Raw genomic sequence first — 23,442 nt, 5'->3', positions numbered from 1 at the left:
ATCTGAAGCTGCCGTATGGGGTCTGATCATCAGCCCATCAAGTGCAGGACTCTGACTGGCAGTAGCTCTCAGGTTCAGAGAGAGGTTCTCCAGCCTTGCTTCCTGAGATTCTTTTAATCTGAGTCGACAGAAATGCCAAATTCATGTCAACCCACATCATTGTTTAATTATAAAATGGGAAAAAACCTTGCACGTCATACAAAAACAACTTGCTACAACAAGGAATCTTAAAGATATTTTCTCTTGTCATACATTTCAAACAAACTTCATAGATGAGAATTTTGCCTCCTGGTATTAGATCTCAAACTACTGTATACCTAGCAAAACATGCTGTGATCTGTGGCAACATAATTCTTCAGACCAACGGTCTTGCCTAAAATACCTCTGGGTAAAAAAGCCCAAACATTCTAATGCTGCTTAATAAAAACAAGAGACACAGGTGTTAGTACTTTCAGAATGCAGCCATTTAATATAGCTGCAATAACCATTCTTTAATTTTATCCAAAACCTCAAGCTTATAGATGTGAGATTTCTGAACAAAAATCTGTTAGATAAATCAATGATACATAAGCCCATGAATGCAGTGCAGCTGGGTTGGGTTTGGGGGTGGGTGGGGGCAGAGAAAGCAGAGTCAGCCTCACTTATTTGGCTTTGTGAAGTTCTGCTCCTCTTTTGAACTGCAGCTAGGGCTGGTGTGCTGTTGTCTGTTCGTCTCTCCCTAGCTGCCCGCACCCTGTGCCCCAGAGAATAGGGGCACTAGAAGGTTGCTAGTTTTACATTACATGATTACATTTAGTTTCTTTGGAGAAGCAAATAGGCCTAACATCTGGTCTGACTTGAACAGGCCTCATCACCAGGAGGTTAAGATGATGATCTTCTATCTCTGATATTTGCATTTGACAACTGAAACAATGAGGCTCTACACATGGTCTGTGTGCAGAGCCTAACCGGGCTCTGCAGGGAGCTTGCCCTGGGCATCATGGAACCCGTAAGGGCGGTGGAGATCAGGGGCCTCCTGGCCCCCGGAGGTCCCAGAATGTCCCATGTGAGTGCGCAGGGCATTCTGGGGAGATCCCCAAGGCTGGGAGGCTTGCTGGAGTTCTCACAACCGCTTGAAAGCAGGCTGGGCTCCCTTAGCTCGCTTTCGAGTGGTTGTGTGCATAGCCCCACTGAATTAGCAGTTTAGCACCTACTGAGGCTGTTCTCACAACCAGCCTAACCCTTCTTGAGCTGCCCCAGGCAGGGTTAGTCTGGTCATGAGAAGTGCCGTGATCCTCGCAGATCCCTCTGCTCCCCGTCCACCTAACTCCCTCCACAAACCCAGCTTTTAGCCGAGGGTAAGGGTGCTCTCTTGTCTCTTGGCTACTGGGTATCATGTGACTCCTTGGGCTACTGGCAGTCCAAGAAGTCATAGAGACGGGCACCAAGAGTGCCCATCTGAGAGGGGAATCCCCAGTGCACGTTGCATTGAGGGATGCCCAGAGGCTGGAACAACAAGTTCCGGCCGCAGATCCCTCCGCCCTGCTTCGTGCTTCACAGAGTTGCACGGAGCGGGGCTGCCCATGTGGGCGTGCGGGAGGCACACTGAAGAGGATCTGCTTGGTTTTCTGGAGGGAAGGGAAGGTGAAAGGAGCCCCCCGCCCCATGCCGGCCCAGGGCAATCGTGTGAATCTCCCCAGTAGGTAAATAATTAAATGGAAGGAACCCAAACTAATTGGCTAATTGGCTTCTTTTGTGGAGTTTTCAAACATCCTTTCTTAAAGATGCCTGGAGACTCAGCAACTGCAGGTGAGTCCACTCCAATCTGGTTTTTGGGCTAATGTGGGAAATCAGTGCAACTATATGGAACAGTTCATTACAGTATCAATTTATGCAAAGTTTTGGTCTGGAAATGATGAGAATACAGAAATATGGTAGGGATCATCGGAGTACAGGAAAATAAAAAGATTGATTAGGCAAGGTGAGGAGGCAAGAAAACCTTAACTAACAGTGGGGCTATTCTCACGACCAACAAGAATCGGGCTAGCAGAGGCTAGCCTGATTTTTGTTGGTCATCAGAACCACCGGGCTCACAGCCGAGCCCGGTGGTTCTGGAGCGGCTAACCCGCTCGAGAACCCCTGGCAAAAAGCAGGTTTGCGGAGCAAGCGCTCCTGCAAACCTGCTTTTTGCGATCGTGAGTAGCCGCGGCGCGCCTTCGCGCCATGCCTACTCATGAGTAGACCCCCGGCCGGGAGGCTTAAAAGCAGCCTCCCGGCTCGGGGGTCTCCCCAGTATGCCCTGCGCACTTGCGCAGGGCATACTGGGGCTTGCGGAGGCCACATGGCCCCCGCTCCCTCCCGCCGGCTCCATCTTGGAGTCGGCCATCGTGTGGGCGGCTGATCCAGCTGCCCAGGGCTCCCTGCCCGCTCGTGAGCAGGGAGAGTGGGCTTAGCCCGCTCTTCCCGCTCACTGGACATAACCGGGTCTCACTGATCATGAGACCCGGTCCAGTATTAACTAGAGTCTCACACAGAGGCATTTTAGCTTAAGGCCCGAATTGTCAACAAATCAGTTTAAGGCTTTACTTGAGAAAAAACCAAGATGTAGACTTAAAGAGGAGAGAGAAGGGAGTGAGGAGATTTAAAAGGGATAGACAGTTAGTATTACCAGTCCAGATCTGTTGGGGCGTTGGGCGTACTTGCAGATTGGAGTGCACAGGTAGATTTCCTCTCAGGGGCAAAGTATAAAGGTAGGAAAGGAAAGAAGCAAGTGGCGCAGCGTGACCTCTCGTGGGCTGAAGAACCAGAGTGGCATAGGTCTGTGTAAGTGGGGGAGCAGGGTCCTTTCTCCTTGGGTCCAGGGTAGGTTCTGAGAGTTCTCTGGGTGTTCTGAATGCTCTCAACATGTGCTTGGATCTGGGATACAAATAGGCAAATTCATGCCTTGGGGCAATGTTTGTTAGCTTCGTCCTTTTTACAAAAGAGGCCATGGGAGTCTCCCTACAGTTGTTATTGTTTGTTATTGTTTGGGGGTCTCCCTACAGTCATTTGTAATGCTGTCCCATGTTTGCTTGTGCTAAGCGGCCAAATTGCATAGTTTGCTAAATTTGGGTATGTGTGGAGTTCAAGATCCTGTAAGCTCAGATATCCAAGACGGAGGCTGCAAGCCTGCAACTCCAAATCACATGGAAGGGTGCTGTCTGCAGCCCCCAAACAAGCTGCTTCCACAGTAGGGCAGCTCACCAGACGACCCCAGGCACCAGCGCTTTCTATGATGGTGGGATTAGGATATGAAGGTTCCTGGACAGGAAACAAAATGAGGCGAGTCTCACGATCAGTGAGACTCGCCTCTAGGGGGTTTGCGGGGAGAGTGGGCTTAGCCCGCTCTCCCCACAGACAAGCAGGCAGGAAGCCCTGGGAGGCTGGATCGGCCACCCGCATGACTGCCGGCTCTGTTAAGGAAGCCCTGGGCTGCGGGGACCAGGGGCCGTGTGGCCCCCGGAAGTTCCATGATGCCCCACGCGAGCACACGGGGCATCCTGGAGAGACCCTTGAGCCTGGGAGGCTATTTGCAGCCTCCCGGCCAGGGGTCTCCTCATGTGTTGCTGTGCCGTGGAGCTGTGCCACGGCAACACACAACCAAAAAACCTGAGCTAAGGGGAGGGGGAATTAACAGGGTTTGCTGCCGGGAGCCACTTTTTGGCAGTCATGAGAATTACCTTGTTGACTTCCAAGCTTGAGTCTGAAAACCAGATTGGAAACCTGATTTGCATGTGTAAAAATGCAGATCGATCTATCTATCTATCTATCTATCTATCTATCTATCTATCTATCTATCTATCTATCTATCTATCTATCATATTTGTTTACCATTCAGAACTCAGATCTCTGGGCAGTTTACAAATAAAATAAAATAAAATAACAAAACATAGATAGAACCTGTGGGGCTTCCCGATCTGGATCAGGTGCCAATGGGAATATTCCTCCTGGGTAAGTAGCTATGAGGAATCCTGATCTGGATTGGGATTATGATGGGGAGCAAAGTGCAAAGCCCTCACTCTGTAGCCCCAATCCAGATTGTGGCCCTGCAAAGCTAGCATTTACATTTTTTTAGAAAAACCCAAAGCAATAGATAGGCTTATCATTGAATTTATCCCTAGGAGATTTCCAATTGCTAAAGTCCTTCCAAAAGAACCCTGTTCATGTGGATTAACTTCTTGATCTTTTCTTCCTGAATAGCTGAGTTTGGAAATGCCTTGTTTGATCTCTGATTTTTCCTTACAAAGAAACAGAGCAGAGCAGGGTGTGGCAAAACATGATAGCATTTTTGGATGTGCAGCTTCTATGGGGAATGAATTCTTTCTGCTGTTGATTATCAAGTCCTCCCCCTCTCCTTTTTCTTTTTCTTTTTTCTTTTGCTTCATCTCTGACAACAAAATATGGTCAAGTTTGTTAAGTAGGTTTTTCTGAGATAGCATCAAAGTTTCCACTGAATGGTCTTTTGGCCACTTGTGAGCTGCCTCTGCTGCCGTTTCCTTTTTTGTCGTAGAGGGCTGCTAAACCTTTTAATGCTGGCATATGATTCTACTCTTATTGCAATAAAAATATAATAAATATCAAACTAATTCAAACATCTCTTTGTGAAAAGTTTATGGTCAGCTGATTGTGCCCCTCGGGGTTATCATTGCTCTGTATAGCTCTGTTTGCATTATCAGTGTGGTTGTAGTCATGTGAAGCACACAAAGCAGGCCTAATCTGTCCATGTAAGCACCCCGGGTTATTACTTGGAGTAGCCGATGTTTTGAGGAGTATTGGTGAAGGGCCTCAACTCAACATAGATATCAAACTAGATCAGAGGCCCATTCACACATTCTGTTCAGCACTTGTACGACGAGTGTATATTGTACACAGGTACAACCATACACATGTTATGCTGAACGCAGGTACAGAAGTACACTTGCTATCTGGACCTTGCATTTGAAGGGCCTGTATCCAGGTCCACTTGTAAAATGAACACAGGTACAGTCATTCACACAAATACATGTACAGAGATCTGTACACTTATACAGCATAATGTCTGAATCGAGCTTAGCTTCATACCACTTTCTTGCTTCCGCCAAAGAATCCTGGGAACTGTAGTTTGATGAGGCGCTGAGAGTTCTCTTACAGAACTACCATTCCCATAGTTCTCTGGGGAGAGATGCATGCTCCCTAACTTAAGAGGTGAGGTCAGATTCAGCTCAAAGTACTGTGGTGCCTGAGGCAAGGCACAGATATGACCTTGCTGGAGGCCACCCCACTTTCCAAATGGACCCTTACAAGCTTTGAAAGTGTCACGGGGTGGGGGGTTGCCAGCATCCTCCGTTTCTCTCCTTGCGCTTCTTGTAAATTTTGCAAGGAGTGTGAGGAGAGGCACTTTTTGCAAAGGTTGCGGAAGTCAGATCCAGTAGCAGTGCGGGGAGCATTTTGCTGCTTTGCTGGTGCCTCAATATTCTGCCACCTGAGGTGATCTTCTCAGCTCGCCTCATGAAAAGGCCACCTCTGGGTGAGGTGGAGACTGGAGGAACAGACTATTTCAGTGGTGGTGGTGCATTTATGAAATATCCTACCTAGGGAGATCTGTCCAGTATCCGTGATTTTAAGTTTTGGGCACTGTAAGATAAAGTCTTATTTCCTTCCTTAGGCGTTTAACTGTATGTGGCCTGATCTTGTGGACCTACGCTGATTTTCCTCTGAATTTTGTCCATTGCTTTTAGTCCTGATTTTATCTTTCTGCATTTAATCCTGCTGCTTTGTAGGTGTAGTAGTTTTTGTATGTCATTTGCTTCATTGATGTGTTGCCTGCTTTAGGCGCTTGTTAAAAGCTGAAAAACTGGCTCTAAATATGTAGGCAAAACAGGTTAGAAGAGGGAATGTCCATTTAATCAGTTTAGGTCTGTAATGTGGATATGCCCTTCGAGGCTTACGTTGATTAGCAAGCATGGCTTGTCCCCTTAGCTAAGCAGGGTCCGCCCTGGTTGCATATGAATGGGAGACTACATGTGTGAGCACTGTAGGATATTCCCCTTAGGGGATAGAGTGGCTCTGGGAAAAGGTTCCAAGTTCCCTCCCTGGCACCTCCAAGATAGGGCTGGGAGAGATTCCTGCCTGCAGCCTTGGAGAAGCCGCTGCCAGTCTGTGTAGACAATACTGAGCTAGATGGACCAACAGTCTGACTCAGTATATGGCAGCTTGCCATGTTCCTATGCCTTTGAGTCTCTCTTGGCAGGTATCTATGCTAACATCCAGTCACTGTCAGTGTGAAAGGGAGAGATTTGGAATGCAAATGAGCATTCTGGTGATGGTTTGCAGTATACAATGATTTAAGTGGCAAGAGCACTTTCAACCTCTTAGGTGAGAATAGTTTTAAATTGCATGTTGCAACCCAGGGCATTTAAAGAGTTATGGCCTGGCATCCTCTGCTGTAGTGTCTTAAGTGATTGCAGCTCTTGAATTGTGCAATGTGACTGCTTGACACAGCCGTACGCCTGGGGCTGCCCTCCTCGACAGGAGCTTCTTGTGCTCCTAATTTAGGACAAAGCCGGGAAGGAAACAACAGTGACTGAGAACACCAAGAGCCGGGTCTCACGATCAGAATGGTGAGCAGGAGAGCGAGCTAAGCCCGCTCTCCCCGCACATGAGCGGGGACGGAGCCCTGGGAGGCTGGATGGGCCGCCCACACGATTGTCAGCTCCGTGACGGAGCCGGGGGGGGGGCTGGGGAGCTCGGGCTGTGCGGCCCCCGGAAGCTCTAGTATGCCTTGTGCGAGTGCGCAGGGCATACTGGGGAGACCCCCGGAGACGGGAGGTGGCTTTTCGCCTCCCCTCTGGGGGTCTACTCATAAGTAACCGTGCCGCAGAGCCACGCCGCAGCTAATCATGATCAGGAAGCCTGGGTTTCGGGGAGGGCTACAAAAGTGGGCTAGCCGCTAGTGAGCCACCGGGCTCGCCTGCGAGCCCAGTGGTTTACACAATCAGGCAAAATCGGGCTAAGCTCCCCAGCCTGATTTTGCCTGATCGTGAGAATAGCCCCCAAGACTAACTGAGCTCATTTACACAAGCAAACACTGTTCTACCCAGGTTTGGGAGCAGTGTGTGCTCCCAGTTTTTGGTTGTGTGGAAGCGAAGTAGGAGGACAACCTGGGCAGAAGTGATTGTGTGGAAGCAAGATAGGAGGAAAACCTGGGTAGCTTTTCCTCCTACCTCACTTCCACACAATCTCTTCTACCCAGGTTTTCCTTCTACCTTGCTTCCACACAACTGAAAATTCGGAGCACACACAGCTCCCAGACCCTGGTAGAGCACAGTTTTTGATTATGTGAATGACTTTACTATTTGCCAGCAGAACGGACAAAGTCATGCCTATGCAAGCTGAACAAAGTCGTGGGAAATGCTCGACACTTGTGCTCTCATATGCATGCATATGTGTCACACATTGATCAGAGCATGTGACTGGGGCTACTACTACTACTGCTACCAATATTTATATAGCGCTCTTCAACCAAAGTTCTCAATGCTGTTTATATAGGAAAATACATAAATAAGAGGGCTAGGAGGCACCTTTTAACGTGCTGATTCTCTTTATTTAGCAGGGGGAGAGTAACTGGCCTTATCCATCCCGTGCACAGTACCTCCAGTGACTGTTGCTGGTGTCTAGCTTATGTTCCTTTTTAGATTGTGAGCCCTTTGTGGACAGGGATCCATCTTGTTTATTTATTATTTCTCTGTGTAAACTGCCCTGAGCCATCTTTGGAAGGGTGGTATAGAAATTGAATAAATCAAATAAATAAATAAATAGGGGAATTTCAGCTGGGATGAAGCCGTTGTGCAGTTTATGAGTAGAGCTGGGCTCCATATGTGCCTCATTTGCAACAAGAATTTCACAAACAATAAGAAATCAAACCTAGATCAATATTGATTAGTTGTGCCTTTATATGTGCACCTTGTATCAGTTGTGGCTGGTCCCAACGAGGTGGGTGGGCGCCAGAGGAGGAGGCACAGCTGCCTCTGCTTCCCGGCAAGAGCTGGCGTTGCTCCTCTCTCTTCCGCTCCGCCTGAGAGCTGTGATGCCTGCAGGGCTCTCTACCTGACGAATGTCCAGCCTGCAGGCAGCGCAGCTCTCAGGCGGGGTGGGAAAGAGAGGGACAAGCCTCCCAAGCTGTTGTCTCACCCTCCAGCTCAGGACGAGCCACTAACGGCACTGTATGCATGAGATGTGGCTTTTGGAATATTTTGGTACAAGTCAAAAACAAAAAAGATCTTTTACTTTGAAAGGTTGCAAAATCCTGGACTAGAATTAAGGACCGGGGTGGGGTGGGGGTATCCCCTATTGTTAGAGGATTGCAGCAAGGGGTGCTGATAGCATTGCTGTTGTGTTCCGGGTTTTCATCCATTTCCCCTTATTTCCTGCCCTAAAATTTTGAGCAGAGAGGGGGATCTTGCAAGATTAGAAACTTGCCAACCCAGGCAGAAGTCAAGTGGCCTCCCCAGATTTAGCGAAAGTGTTTTTCCTCTCCCCTGCGTGTTATCATTTCTTCGTGCAAATATTTTAGCGGATAATGTGGTGTTAGCCTTGAATGTTTTTGTATCAGGGCAAACTTCTGTTCCTTGTTTAGAACAGTAGCAGGGCCACTGTGTAAAAACAAGACTGTGCACGGTTCGCAAGAGTGAACAACAGATAGCGCAAGAGAAAAACATGACGTTCCCCAGCAGCAAAACTGACCCAGAGCTCTTCGGAGGGACTTGAATGCATCGCAACTGCGCCCTCCAGTGCCAGAATGGTCAAATGGCTTTCACAAGCCACTTTTTAAAAGTAGCTGTTAGAGAGTGCTTGCAGTTGTGCCCAAGAATTTCAGGCTAGGCTAATAGTTTGGTGCTCCGTTTTTAGAAAATGGGAGGGGACCAATATATTTCTTGATTTCATTTTAATGTTGTGTGAAGGAAATTTATATGGGGAGGAATGTTCGTTCACGCAGATAAACGGAGCAGGGGCAAGTAGCTGTCCCTGTCCAACCCCAGCATAGCCTTCTTCCAGTAGTTGTTGCTGATGTCAGTTTCGTGTTTCAGTTGTGAGCCCTTTTAGGACAGGGAATCCTCTTATTCTTCATTTCTATGTAAACTGCTTTGAGAACTGCTTTTTGTTGAAAAGCGGGTATATAGATATATCCATAACAGTCATCGTAGTAACTTCGTTATTTAGGAGCACAGAAACACGGGAAGCTGCCTTTTACTGAGTCAGATCCTTGGTCCATCTAGCTCAATATTATCTACACTGACTGGCAGCAGCTCTCCAAGGTTTCAGGCAGGAGTCTTTCCTAGCCCTTTCTGGAGATGCTGCCAGGGACTGAACCTGGGACCTTCTGCACGCAAAGCAGATTCTCTACTCCTGAGCTACAGCCCCATCTACTATGCAGATACTGCCATCATCGTCCATGCTGATGGACAAAATATTCAGTGACAAGTCTCTGCTCTGAGGAGTTCGCAAACTGAAGTTCAACACAGCTGGGGAAACCGAGGAAGGAGAGAAAAATAATGGCAGGGATGAACCGAGAAAGAATATGCATTTATTCCAAGTTGTTATATTTGGGGGGGGGGGAGAACCAGCCAGTCCAAGCACAGTATCTCTTTAGAAGGCCAGACTACCACTATCAGCAATGACCTATCTTCCTTTAGTATTTTCTGCTTGGGTGTTTGGGCTGCGATTGGGCCCCCTCAAATATGCGTTACAAGGGTGCCTGCCTGAGGCTTGGCACCTGGACAACGGTTTCCTGCCTGTGGGGTTCGATTTGCTGCTTCTTTGTAGCCAGCACTGGTGTGAAACCAGTTTGGGGTGCACACTGAAAGGGCGATTCCTATAGTACTGTATATATCCTTCCTGCATAAATATCATTTACTATGGTCATTCATGCAACCATTTGTCCTGTGGCTGGGTGGGGGGCAGACATTGGTCCCACCTCCCCCCCCCGCCCAAGACGATTGCGATTTTCCTTCAGCCACTCACTCGCCATGCCCACACCATCCGTGCTGCAGTGCGCAGTGTGGCCATTTGGAGGCTGGGGAAACGGAGCCCGGCATCTGGAAATCCCATAATGCACCGTGTGAGGAGTGCAGTGCATCGGGCAATTTCCCCGCTGCCAGGAGCTCTTGCCGCCTGGCTCTATGGATGTTCAGGCTACAGGCAGCCCGAGATATTCACATATCTATCTTCCTTTTGTATTTTCACACACACCAGGAGTCAGGGAGAAGGCATGTGAGAGTCCTGCTCCCTCACTTTTAGCCCGGGTTAAAAAAACCTGGGCTACTTGGCTGGAGAGCTCTGGGAGCGAGACCGATCCGAGTGCTCCACACTACCAGCCCTACCCAGGTAGGGCTGTGCAAGCCCAGGTAGGGCTGGTTGTGTGAACAACCTCTCTGTTTGTTATAGGAGAGGTTCCTGAACCCTCTGCTTGACATTCTCTCAAGATACTCTGCCCCACTTCAGTCTTGGGTATGGAAGTTGAGTGGACGTCAGGAGCGTCTTGGGAGAAAGTTGGGTGGAAGGTTCGGAAACTGGACCCGGACTGGTTCGCATGGCATGCCTGTCATGTGTGCACTGCTGGTTCCCAACATTTCCTCATCTTCCTTACTTGTGGATCATCTGAATCCACCCATATTTTCTTTGCATGTTGATTGTCAGTGGAAGTTGCCTTTCCCAGGGCAAATTAGACCCTCTCCTCTATTTACAACAAATGCTCAGTGGTGACACAACCCTGTTGATCTCTGTCATAACCATGGTTAAGGGAGCAGGAGTGGGACATGGGCTGACAAACCCCTTTCCTTTTTCTTCTGCCTGGGGCAAATTTCCTCTTCCCTGCTTTTGTTCATGGTTCAGCATTGCATTAACCGTGGTTAATGCTGATTAGAGTTGGCTTCTAACCAGGATTTGAAACGAAGGCGTGAAGCTGCTTTGAAAACTCTCACTAAGAGCATTTGTTAATGTTTGTGAGTTGGGAGTTTCTGGTTCAAATTTTGCCTCGGCCATTAATTAGGTGGGCTAGGCAAGCTGCTAACTAGGACCCCACCCTCAATTCTGGCCTGCTTTACAGGGTTGTTGTAGAGATTGCTAAGGTTATATATGTGAAGCACTCTGAGTAGTCTAAATGCTAAATTACTGTTAACTCATATAAAAACAAAGTATGAAAACAGCCGGCATAAAACAATTTTAAAATGCAGCATGAAGGGAAGACAGTTTTTATATGTTTGGGAAGGAGTTGCTGTCACTTGGCCTGTGTGCCCAGCCAACATTAAGACGCTCGTGTTCACACACTATCACCCCAGAATACTTAATTCCACAGCAAAATATTTAAAAATGGTTTAGACAGGCTCCGGCATTTCAGGGCTAAAAATAAGTTTGAGCACTCCAGGAGATCTGTAGCTAATTGCTATTTGCTGTTTGTGCCAGTTCACTCATGGTTGTAATGCGGCCCCTGACTCAACCAGCTGTTGCAGGAGAAGGGTGTCGTTCCCACGTTTTCTGTCTGAAATGCACTTTTGCAACGTGACGTCCCAGGCATCAAAGGTTTCTTCACGCAGGCTAACTTTCCTATGAAAAAAATCCTCACTTCCGTGTAGGAAAACTCCATGCACATCACAGGTACTAAGCAACATGTGACAAAGACACATGTGCCTCCTTTAGCAGGTGTCTAAAATTCTGCCACATGTGTGCTTTAGTAGACACATGCATTTGTCACACAGTGTGGTGGATGTGTGGGAAAGCATCCTGGGCAAAACACCCTGTTTGGGACTGCTGTCATCTCCCCTCAGTATGCCATGCCCCCGCAGCATTTGCTCACAAGTTGTACTGTGATTGAGAGCTTATACAGGCCATCAAAGTACTTGGGTGAGCTTTCCCCGGGAAGTGTGAATCTCTTGAGAGAGACAGACAGCTCAGTGCCTTGGTTGAGATGTAGGTGGACGGGGACAGGAAATGCGAACCCTGGTGCCTCCATGTTGTGTCACGTTCAAAGCCACTTGTTGCATTGAACATAACTCACTTTCAATGCACATACAATCTTTGTATAGTGGCTGATGTGCTGTGTAGCATCCCGTGGGTGTTGTGGGCACCACAGGAATGGTGGCATGCTCATAAAACTGTGTCCATACAGTTGTGCAAGAACACTCTTGCCCCAAAGCACAAGACTTTGCAAATGCAGTTGCATGATGGAATATAATGGTCGTCTGCCATGCAGTTGCGCTTGTGCAATTTTGTGCATTGGCGCAAGAGTAATATTGCACAATAGTGTGATCGCAGTTTTGCAAGCGCACATCCGTTCCCTTGGTGCCCACAAGGCCTGCACGATGGCCAGTGTATGTAAATCTCTATGTTCTTACAGTTGTTCAGTACATGCACTGTAGTATACTTCTTATCTGTACCTGTATTTGGGAGTGTCTGTACCCAGATTCACTTTTTAAATGAACTCATCTACAGTTATCCATGCAAAAACATGTACGTGTGTACACTGGACACCTGGACACACATCCACACTTCACTCTCAGTCTTGGATTAGTTACTCATACGAACATAAGAAGCTGCCATAAACTGAGTCGGACCATTGGTCTGTCTAGTTCAGTCTTGGCTTCACAGACTGGCAGTGGCTTCTCCAAGGTTGTAGGCAGGAATCTCTCTCAGCCCTATCTTGGAGATGCTGCCAGGGAGGGAACTTGGAACCTTCTGCTCTTCCCAGAGCGGCTCCATCCCCTGGGGGGAATATCTTATAGGATTCACACATCAAGTCTCCCATTCATATGCAACCAGGGCAGACCCTGCTTAGCTAAGGGGACAAGTCATGCTTGCTACCACAAGACCAGCTCTCTTTCCAGAGACCAGCTGTCCTTCCACTCCTGGTCATGCCTGTGTCTTCCCCTTCTGAAAATGCTGGTGCCATGAAGCATTTGTGAGCAATGTCCAGGCTTCTAGATGGAGGGATTTTGCATGCTCCTCCACCCCCTTGCATCATGTGTGAAGTGAGAAAACTCTCCCATGCTGGAGCAATGCTTAGGCTAATGGCAACTCCACAGTCCTTTGAGGAATCGGGGACCTCCTTTCTTAGCTCTGTGTCATGAGTCCCATTCACATGTTATGTTGAACACTCATACAGCAGTATACTTCCTTTCTGTGAGGGGTCAGTACTTCCTTTGCATGTGAGGGGTCAGTACCCAGGTTCACTTTTTAAATGAATGCAGGTACAGCCATTCACACAAACACATGTACGAGTGTACAGACATCTGTACACTCATACAGCTTATGTTTGGAGTGGGCTTCAGTCCCAATCAGTTTGACCAACACGTGTTTCCAGCTGAATGCAGTCGTTTGGATGGCAACTAATGCCAGGCATATGGGCTCTGCCTCATCAACATGCAGAAATTACCTATGTGGGGAGCAGTCCATCAGGTGAACGGCTTACATTCTGGAGTGAAAAGTCCACGGAAGCTTGTTCTGTGTGGTTTTCCAGAATGTGTAGATTTGCTCCATTTGAGGTAGCTTTAGGCGGCAAAAACACGCTCTGCTACTATGTTAAAATGCTTTGGGGATACTGGATACCGGACTCCTGCATAGTCTCTGAACTAGGTACAAATCCCCACCTTTCTTCAGGTTGTTGTGCAGGCTGCAGATAATAGTCGCCCATGTTTTTAAGCTGAGGAGCTGGGTTTCTATCCTCTGAATCCCAGCTGAAGAGAAGGGGCTAATCTCGGAGGAGAAGGGCCTTAGGGCCAGGAGGCAGGGTGGGTGCGTGGGTGAACGATGGCTCCTTTAAATGCAGCATGAGCTCAGGTAGAAGGAACGCGGAGAGATCCCCTCCTCACCCAGGGCCCCGCCAGCAGCTCCAGGGCATGTCCGGCCAGTTATAAATGGATCATGAGTTGCTATTTTTAGCCCAAGAGAGGATTGTAAATATAAAAAGGGTATAAAGTGCAAAACGTAGCAACGGTGGTGTGTGTTTGCTGCTTCCCCCCTCCCTCCCTCCCCTGCCCGCCCCCTCTTTCTTGGCAGGAATGTGCTTGGAGGGAAGAATGAAAGCTGGAGTGAAAGGAGATTTGTTGGGTGAGCAGATGTGGACTTTGCACTGTGCATGACTTCCCCGCCCCCACAAGTGGCGTGTGGGACGGAGCGGGGGAGGGAAGGGGTGACTTGCTTTTCATATATTGTTTTAAGGAGGTAGCATTGCCCAATCTGATGTACACTGGAGAGAGAAAAATCTCCAGAGGAAAGGGGAGTTGTGTGAGCATAGAAAGGGCCACTTTTGAGGGGAGAGGTGGAGGGCAGGAGAGAGAAACAGAGTGGGTGAATGGGTGGGTGGGGAAGGACATTGATCATGGAAAGGAAAGGGAAGGCCCTGAGAGAGGAGGATATAACCATGCAGCCCTGTTCCAACATTATGTTGCATGAGTGTTTGGGTCTGAATGACTGTACCTGCACTCGTTTTAAAAGTGAACCTGGGTACACGTGTTCAGCATAACTTGAGTATGTTCAGCAAAACATGTGAATCACTGTACCAGTGTGTCATAGGAACATAGGAAGCTGCCATATACTGAGTCTGACCATCGGTCCGTCTAGCTCAGTCTTGTCTAGACAGACTGGCAGCGGCTTCTCCAAGGTTGCAGGCAGGAGTCTCTCTCAGCTCTCTCTGGGAGATGCTGGGGAGGGAACTTGGAACCTTCTGCTCTTCCCAGAGCGGCTCCATCCCCTGAGGGGAATATCTTACAGTGCTCACACATCATTCTGTGTAACAGCTACAGTGTCCAGATCTGTATCTGTGAACACTGTACACTTGTTGCATGAGTGTTGAACATAATGTGTGAATAGGGTTAATATGTGAATAAGGCTACGGTGGATTGATATTCAGGAGCAGGAAAGACATAGGAACATAGGAAGCTCCCTTGTACTGAGTCAGATCTTCAGTCTTTCTAGCTTAGTACTGAACACTGACTGGCAGCAGTTCTTCCAGGTTCCAGGCAGGAGTCTTTCCCAGCATTAACTGGAGATGCCAAGGTTTAAATCTGGCCTTGAATTTTCTGCATGCAGAGCAGATGTTCTATTGCTGAGCTATAGCCCTACCCCTAATATAATAAGCTGACTTATACAGAAGCAGACCCTGGGCCCTTCTAGCTCAGTATTGTCTACTCTGACTGGCAGCAGCTCTCCCAGGTTTCAGGCAGGCGTCTTTCCTAGGTCTTCTTGCCAGCAACTGAACCCTTTACCTTTTGCATGCAAAGCAGATACTCTACCACTGAGCTATCACCTCGTCAGACAATAGAAGTGTGGATATATTATGTAGCAGGGATTCTCAAATGTGGGTCCTCGGCCTTGGGCCATTGTGGCTGAGGATGTCGGACGTTGTAGTCCAACAACATCTGGGGACCCACATTTAAGAAATCTTTCTCCCTCTTTCACAATACTAGAACCAGGGGTCACCTCATGAAACTGAAGGTTGGGAAATTTAGGACCGACAAGAGGAAATACTTTTTCACACAATGTATAATTGATCTTTGGAATTCTTTGCCATGGGATATGGTGATGGCCACCAGCTTGGATGGCTTTAAAAGGGGTTTAGACAGATTCGTGGTGGACAGGTCTATCAATGGCTACTAGTCTGGTGGCTGTGGGCCATCTCCAGCCTCAGAGGCACAATGCCTCTTATTACCAGTTGCAGGGGAGAGCTGGAGAGAGGGCATGAACATACCTCTTGTTTGTGGGCTCCCCAGAGGCATCTGGTGGGCCACTGTATGGAAGAGGATGCGGAAAATCAGACTCTTATGTTTTGTGTTGATTAGTCTAAACAAGAGTTGAACTACGGGGGCTCCTGAGGACTACGTGTGGCTGCCCAGTTATCTATCCAGAAGCAAGAAGAAGAAATAGTCACAGTGATGGTGGAATTTGCTGCTGGCCCACTTTTGGGGGTGAGGAGTGGGGTGTGTGTGTTAAACCACACTTTAAAACAGCCTGCGTGTAAAACAAGTTGCAGATTGACATGATGAACTAGCACCACCTGGCTCTCTTCTCATGGATGCTCATCTGTTCTGTGCCATAACTTAGACACTCTGAAGCATATAGTCGGGAGATGCATGGTGCGGCTCTTGCTGGGTACCACTTCATGGGGACCACTTCATACTGTAGCTAGGGGCCTCCATGTTTAGTGGGAGAGTTGAATGTGAAGTCCCCCATCTTCCGTTGGAAGTGGTACATCCCAGGAAGAACTGAATCATGTGATTTTCCTGATCATGGGTTTTGTCTTCCAGCACATGGGGGTTGCAGCTGTATGACTGCCTAGAGTGTCTGGCCACACAGTGAGGGGAAATGTAAGCTGATTTGGAATGTGGAGTAAAATGCACTTTGCCATGTGGCCAGATACCACAAGGACCTGGGTTGCTGTCTTCACATGCTTGCAGTTCGAGCATGGTGTGTGTTATAAGGGGCCACCACCAAGCAAATAATAATAATCTGAAGCTAGTAAAGGGAAGTCAAAGGAGAATCATCTAGATTACTAAGTGATGGGATTTTAGTACCCAGCATCAAGTTATGAGGCATTTGCTCTATGCAGTTGGTATTTATTGAGTGTATACAGAGGGACATAAATTGTGCTGTGAGCCAGCTGTCAAAGTGCGCTCACTGCATGTGAACATCTAAACAAATTTTCTCTCCTGGGTTGAACAGGCAGAATTGGTTCTGTGTGTTCACAGCAGAATCCAGTTATGCATAGCATTGATTGACTGTATATTGGCAATATCGATAACCCACTTCCCAAACTTTCAGTGTTTTAAACATTGATTTGTCTTTTTTAAAAAGCTTGGGGAGGGAGGTGTGTGTTTTTAATTGAACAAATATACATGTGGTGCTTTAAAAATAGATTAACAGCCCATCTGAAGCATCTGTGGTGTTTGACTGTTGAATCAGTGTTTGATTTGCTGGCTGGTATGATGCGTCTGTCCGGTGCATTTGTACACACATAATGTAAACATGAAATACTTGTGTTAGAATGCCCATTTGCAGTACAAATGCCTACCGATCCTACTTGTACAGCAAAGATAAATTAACCTAAGTAATGTGAGGAAGGCACAAAAGTAATCTAAGCCTTGTGTAAGAAAACCTTGAACATTGCATCTGTTTTTGTTTTTTTTTAGGCAGCTTGGCAACCAGGAACTTTTACACACAACAGGTTTTACCGTGCGTTTATGGAAAGGCTTTACTGCGAACTCGACGTTTTCCAAAAAACCACCACAAATAGTGGATTTTTTTACCCCGGATATAAATTGAGTTATGCTCTAATGTGCAATGAAAAACCCGAATTGTGTGTGAACTGCTCCTCAATAATTTGGGGAGCAAATGACTTTGGTGTAAATCTAGCCGATAGGCGAATGCACAGTCACAACCTCCATTCTGGGCTTCAATTAATGGGCTTCAAGAGCCCCGTGTGAAAAGCTTCCAGGTGTGTGGAAACGTTCCAGCCCTGCCTAAAGTGGATTAATATCCCCATTACACCCATAAGCCTGCCTTGAATGGGAGGAAAACAACACCTTTTTCCAAGGGGTCCGAGAGCAGCAGCAGCAGCAGCACATTGGGACCCCTATTCCAGAGGCCGCGTGAAGGGAGAACTCAGCAAGAGGGATGTTTTGTGGCCAGAATATTTCTGAGGCGCTCTAGGAAAACACATGCCTGTCCGAGAGGAAAGCCACTGTATAGTTGAGGGGGAGATGTGTGAACCAGGAGTTAAGCAAAAGTGGTGTGGACTGAGGGAGAGGGCCATGTGAGGAAAGGATTATGTGTTTACTGCTGAGCGGAGGGGTGAGAGGTGTGCGGAGAAGAAAAGGAGGGTTGCCTTTGCCTGACTGGGGGAGTTTTTGTTCGTTAGGGAGGAGCAGCGGGTTGCCTGGGTGAGGTCAGAGTTCAGCAGATGAAAAAACACTGCTGTTTCTAAAAATAGCAAGAGCTGGTTTAAAAATAGCAGCTGTTGAAAATAACTGTGTGGTGGTTTTTTGTGAAACTCCCTAGGGAACATTTTCCCTTCTGATCCAGCCCTGTCCTCCTCCTCCTCCTCTCCTCCTCCTCCATGGTCCTGCTGTATAGTAGAGGGAGAGCCCTCCCAAAAAAGGCAAGAACCCCTTTCTGTAGAATGAAAGTCTTGAATTGATGCTTTGTGCACTGCTGAGAGCAGATTGGGACTTTTCATCTCTCCCCCTGCTCCATTTGCTAGCCCTGGCTTTGCTTTATTTCATTCTCAGCAGCTGAAGAGGACATACAGACAAGAGAGTTTGCTATTGCGTTGGTCTCCTTGCCTGAAATGTTGTGTGGGACATAGCTTTTGAGATCTCACCTTAGATGGTTTGGGGTGGCTGGGTCTGGCTTGGCTTGGTTTAATAATTGTTTTCAAATCCTGGCTTTTGTTAGGACCAGCTTGGAATATCTGTTTCCTTCACCAACACTACAATGTTGTGTGTGTGTGTGTGTGTGTGTGTGTGTGTGCATAAAAGAGAGAGAGAGAGAGAGAGGAGAGAGAGAGAGAGCTGGAGTAATGGTAAATCTTTTGCAAAACTGAACAGTTTGGGCAGTCACTTTTCTGGGGCAACATTCCTTTCTGCATCCGTGTGTGTGTGTGTGTGTGTGTGTGTGTGTAGTATGTATATGTATGTATGTTTTGGTGGGGTGCAGAAAAATAGGGCTGTGTTACTGCAAGAGAGGGGCGTCGATGTGTATATATATTTTTCTCTTCCAGTGCCTGGAGCCAGTGAACTGTGTGATAGAAAATAGCAGCAAGACCTTGAAACCATTTTCCTTTGAGAAAAATGGGCTTGATGGACCCCTTTCCTTACAGAGAAGGGGAAGATGAAAGCACAGATAGGGGATAGGCTTCTCACAGTGGAATGAGGCTGAGAAGAGAATTTAGGAAACTTGATAGGACAAGTTTGGGGAAAGAGCTGTCACTAATTTGGGGTGCGGGTAGTGGAAGGATTTGTGGAGATTTTACTGCTCCCCTCACCAAATACTCTGCTCTCCAGCGTAGAAGATAAACATGGTGCTTATTTTGACTGGGCTAGATAAACGAGGCAGAAACATGCAAGGATCAGACAGACAGATCCGCTATTAATTCTGCCCCCAACCTTAGTAGGGGGTTAAGGAAAACAGTGTGGTGCTGCTTCTTTTCCCTTCTCCTTAAAACTTTGCAAGGTGAAATCTTAAGCATGTAACCAAAACCACCTTTCAGACACCCAGTTTTGGAGAGCATTTAAGAAACTCAGACCTGTGTGGTACTGCTCCCGTTTTGACATTTTAGGGCGTCTCGTTCCTAAAGTCACCCTATTCTCCCCTAGCCTGAACACTTCAGCTGGCAAATGAAACAACTGTGACAGTTTTGGGAGCCGAAAAAGAGCAGACTCCCCTCAGAATAACTGCAGTCATAAATATTTCCTTTCCTCCGTACTGAGACCTATAAGTCTTTCTGTCACAGGATGTTTTGAGTCCTGGTATCTTATTTTGTTTCTAGGGTTTCCGAGTAATAAGACCCTCTCCCATCAGAGGTAATCATCAACAAGGCAATGAATGTTGAGTGTTTCCAGACGACACATTTTCTTGGGATCTTCTAAAATTTTAATTCACTGCTTATATATATATATTTTAAGAAGTTCCCCCCCCTCCCCCTCCAATACCTTCTCCCAAAGACTTAATACTGACTGGATTTCAAAACAGCATTGTGTCACTAAAACTCAGTCTTAAATTAACTTACTCTCGGTAGCATGCCTAAATATGCAGCTTTAGAGAGAAGGTTGAAGTAGCAAATGTCAATATTGAAAGAGTGTAAGTGTTTGGTTCGTAGTTGCATAATTTTTAAAAAACTTTTGCTTTCTAAGAGAACTGTACATTCCAATGTCTGTTTCCATAGATCTTTAAAAATAAGTTATATTATGCATACAAAGGCTGGTAACCATTTCCTTGCACACAAAATAAAGAGATGGCAACGAATGGGGAATGACATTCCTATCTTTTCTATTCACGAGGAAGAGCAGCTACTCAATTATGTATGTTATTTTTATTAAATAGCAGGGAGTTGTAAGGACTGCCACATTCAGTCCTTACTAACAGAATGCAGAAATTTATGTTGATGAATCCAAGCTGTACATTCATTTTAAAAAGAAAAATATTATTGCTACTGGCATCGAAAGATATAAGACTCTCTTCCCCCCACCCTAAGAAAAGGAGGGTGGCATATTAAGAAAAAGAATGGGCAAACGGGTTTGTCTGTTCCAAATCCATGCATTTGGATGCAGGCTTCTTGCCCATGTAATAATTCACTCACATTCAGAATAATTGCCTATTTATTGGACATCTGAACAACATATTGCACACCTCTAACCATTTGCAGATTTATTTTTAGTTGTGAATGGCACTAGAACTGTTCTAGGAACTATTATTTATACTTTTAAAACCAACACTTCAAAATCTTAAGAAAAACTTTAAAAGAAAAACTTAAAAATAATCAAGCCTATGCTGAAGAAGAGTCAAGAACAAGTAGATGAAAATATTCTGAAATATTTTTGTATGAGATATACACAAAAATTACTACACATTTTAAATATATATTTGTTGTTAGCCTGATCTTGTGCATGTTTACCCAGCAGTAAGTCTCATGTTATTCAGTGGGGCTTACATCCAAATAAGTATGCATAGAATTGCAGTGCTAACGGAAAGTTTGAGAGCTCACATATATTTGACACTCCTGTGCTCTCCCTTTAGAGGGTTCTGTAATTGATCTTCAGATATGGTGGAATATTCAATCTATGAAACACAGATTTGTGAACCTACCCTAGTGCCACACAATTGTGAAATACTATGAAGAGAAAAGGATCAAATGGTAAAACAGACCCCCCCAAATGGTCTTAATTGGGGAAAAATATCTGCCAGTTGCATATGAAAATCCCCAGATCTTTATATTCCTGTAGAAATTAGCTCATCTTCTGTTTCTTGCTTCAGTTATTGTTCTCAGAAATAACGCATTTTCCAAGTTCTTTTCTTCTTTTATGGTAAATGAGAACTTGGATGACAGATGTGTATATCCTTATAAACATTCAGCTGTGTATTAAACCCAGTAAATTGCATTTATTTAGAGTTCACATCTATTCAGTTTCACTTAGGGTTATATGGTGGTTATATTTTCAGTGCAGGGGTTCTCAAACTTGGGTCCCCAGATTTTGTTGAACTGCAACGCCCATCATCCCCCACCACAGGGTTTAGGGGAGTTGTAGCCCAACAACATCTGGAGACCCTAGTTTGAGAATCTCTGCAGTAAAGAATGATAAAATGCTGCAGTTCTGCAGAATCTACAAAATTCTCTGCTCTTATTGGTTTCATGTTTGGTTTGACAAACGCTTGATTCACAGACTATAGAGAAACAGACCACAACATTTCCTATTTAACATAAATATATTTCCTTATTTAATATAATTGAATTGAACATCCATTTAAATAGGTGAAAATTAAAGGGTAAAACTGAGTAGCAGTCCTATGTACAGTATGTTTGCTCAGAAATAGTTCCCACTATGTTCAATGGGGCTTGTTCCCAGTCTTAATGTATTGGTTCAGACTGTCTTTGTATATGTAAACAATCATTTGATCAAGATTCAGCTTAATCAATTAAGACTGCAAAAAGTAGTCTCATTGAGTTTTGTGGGGATTACTAAGTATGCACGGGATTGCAGCCTTCATAACTGCTGGGTCAAGTTTAACTGGTGAGAGAGGAAAGTTTAATAATTGGAGTTCCAAGTTAAGGGCATGATTAGTTTGTGTTTGAGAGACTATTAATTATTATTATTATTATTATTATTATTATTATTACATTTATATCCCGCTCTTCCTCCAAGGAGCCCAGAGTGGTGTACTACATACTTGAGTTTCGCTTTCACAACAACCCTGTGAAGTAGGTTAGGCTGAGAGAGAAGTGACTGGCCTAGAGTCACCCAGCTAGTTTTATGGCTGAATGGGGATTTGAACTCAGGTCTCCCTGGTCCTAGTCCAGCACTCTAACCACTACACCACGCCGGCTCTCTAGTTTGGTTTTGGTGTTTAAATTTAATAGGGAATGCAAAATAAAATATTACTTGCTTCTTACAGTGTATAATAGCTTTTGCCTATTTAAATTATAAATTGTAAGATTTCTGTTGATATCAGAAAGGCGCTTATATTGAAATGTTGGTTACATGCAGGTTTAAATTTGATCTGTTTAAACAGCAAATAATCAACTCTAAAATATTAAAGGTGCATTTTAAGCAGATCCTTTAGTCAAATATATAAATACATTTTCCCCCAAATAATACATCTGATTATACTTCTCATAAGCAGAAATATGAAAAATTTCCACACTCATAAACTTTCATGTCTCACTTGGTAAGGTTGCTAAGGTTGGTTAATCTTTTAGGTTATGGACATTCTGATACGATAAGAAACTGATTTGTATATTCTAAGATCCTTTTTTAAATTCTTCGAACAAAGGCTGCTTTCTAACACTTTTAGAGACCTTCAGAGCTCAAGAACCATTAAAATGGCTAAAAAAAGATTTGAGAAGGAAAAACATTTTATAAAATTGCTATTTGTTAGGAAACAGCACAGGGATATTTAGATAATTCTGTATTTTACAAACTTTTCCAATAGCAATGGTCTCATCTTGTCCATTCATCTACTTTTTACATACACAAAGACAAATATTTCTATTATCTTCAGCATTCCTTCCAGTTGTAAAAGCTGCTGAGTCCATTTGACTTGGTCGCATTATCTATATATTTCTAAGTAATTTGTCCCTTGAGCAGTATAGATCTTTGAATTGGTACCGAGGCAGATAATTGTAATAGTTTTTTTTCCCCATAGAGTTGAAGAAGGTTTGAAAGAGTTGTATTGTGTACACCTGTCCCATTTTCACTCTGTGTGAACAGGTTTCATAAGTTTTTTCTGCATTTCAAAAACCTGCAAAATCTATTTGACCAGTGAGCCAAAATAAATACACATGTTCATCATGCGATTTAAACCACTTTTGGCTCTATCTCCAGTTTTAAAATGTAGCTTTCCTGTAAGTTTTGATTATCAAACCTTTTCAAACCAGCCAGTGATTTCTGGGGTGCTTGGTCTTCTTCTAGCTCCCCACATAGATGATAGTTGCAGTCACTGATAAATGAATGAGCCGCTTCCTGTGAGTTATGGATGACATGGAGAGTTTTCCAGAAGATTCAATAAAGATTCTGAAGCATTGTCTGATATGGATTATATTCTTCTTTAAAAGGGATTAGCAGGGGCGTATCTAGGGTGAGGCAGGCAGGGCACGTGCCCCGGGTGCCACTTGAAGGGGGCCACCATTAAAAAAAATTTTTTTTTAAAAAGGCCACCAAAAACAAAATGGCAACTGCGCATGCT

The 23,442-nt window shown here is 45.5% G+C and overlaps 1 protein-coding gene across 3 annotated transcripts in view; it reads left to right on the top strand.

Annotated features, from left to right (window-relative positions):
- The window catches only part of GNAS (GNAS complex locus), a 290,975-nt gene that overhangs the window by 56,308 nt on the left and 211,225 nt on the right, over positions 1-23,442 (top strand). The window contains exon 1 of one of the 3 annotated variants that reach the window (XM_053244156.1): positions 14,052-14,097. The exons of the other annotated variants lie outside the window; for them this stretch is intronic. Coding sequence (XP_053100131.1) covers positions 14,067-14,097 — 31 coding nt within the window. The 5' untranslated portion in view covers positions 14,052-14,066. Of the gene's footprint in view, positions 1-14,051; positions 14,098-23,442 lie in introns of those variants that run through there. 3 annotated transcript variants of the gene reach the window in all.

Source organism: Hemicordylus capensis, chromosome 4, assembly GCF_027244095.1.
Source record: "Hemicordylus capensis ecotype Gifberg chromosome 4, rHemCap1.1.pri, whole genome shotgun sequence".
Lineage (NCBI taxonomy): Eukaryota > Metazoa > Chordata > Lepidosauria > Squamata > Cordylidae > Hemicordylus > Hemicordylus capensis.
Note: the sequence above shows the minus strand (reverse complement) of the source record. Positions and strands in the feature narration are given on the sequence as shown.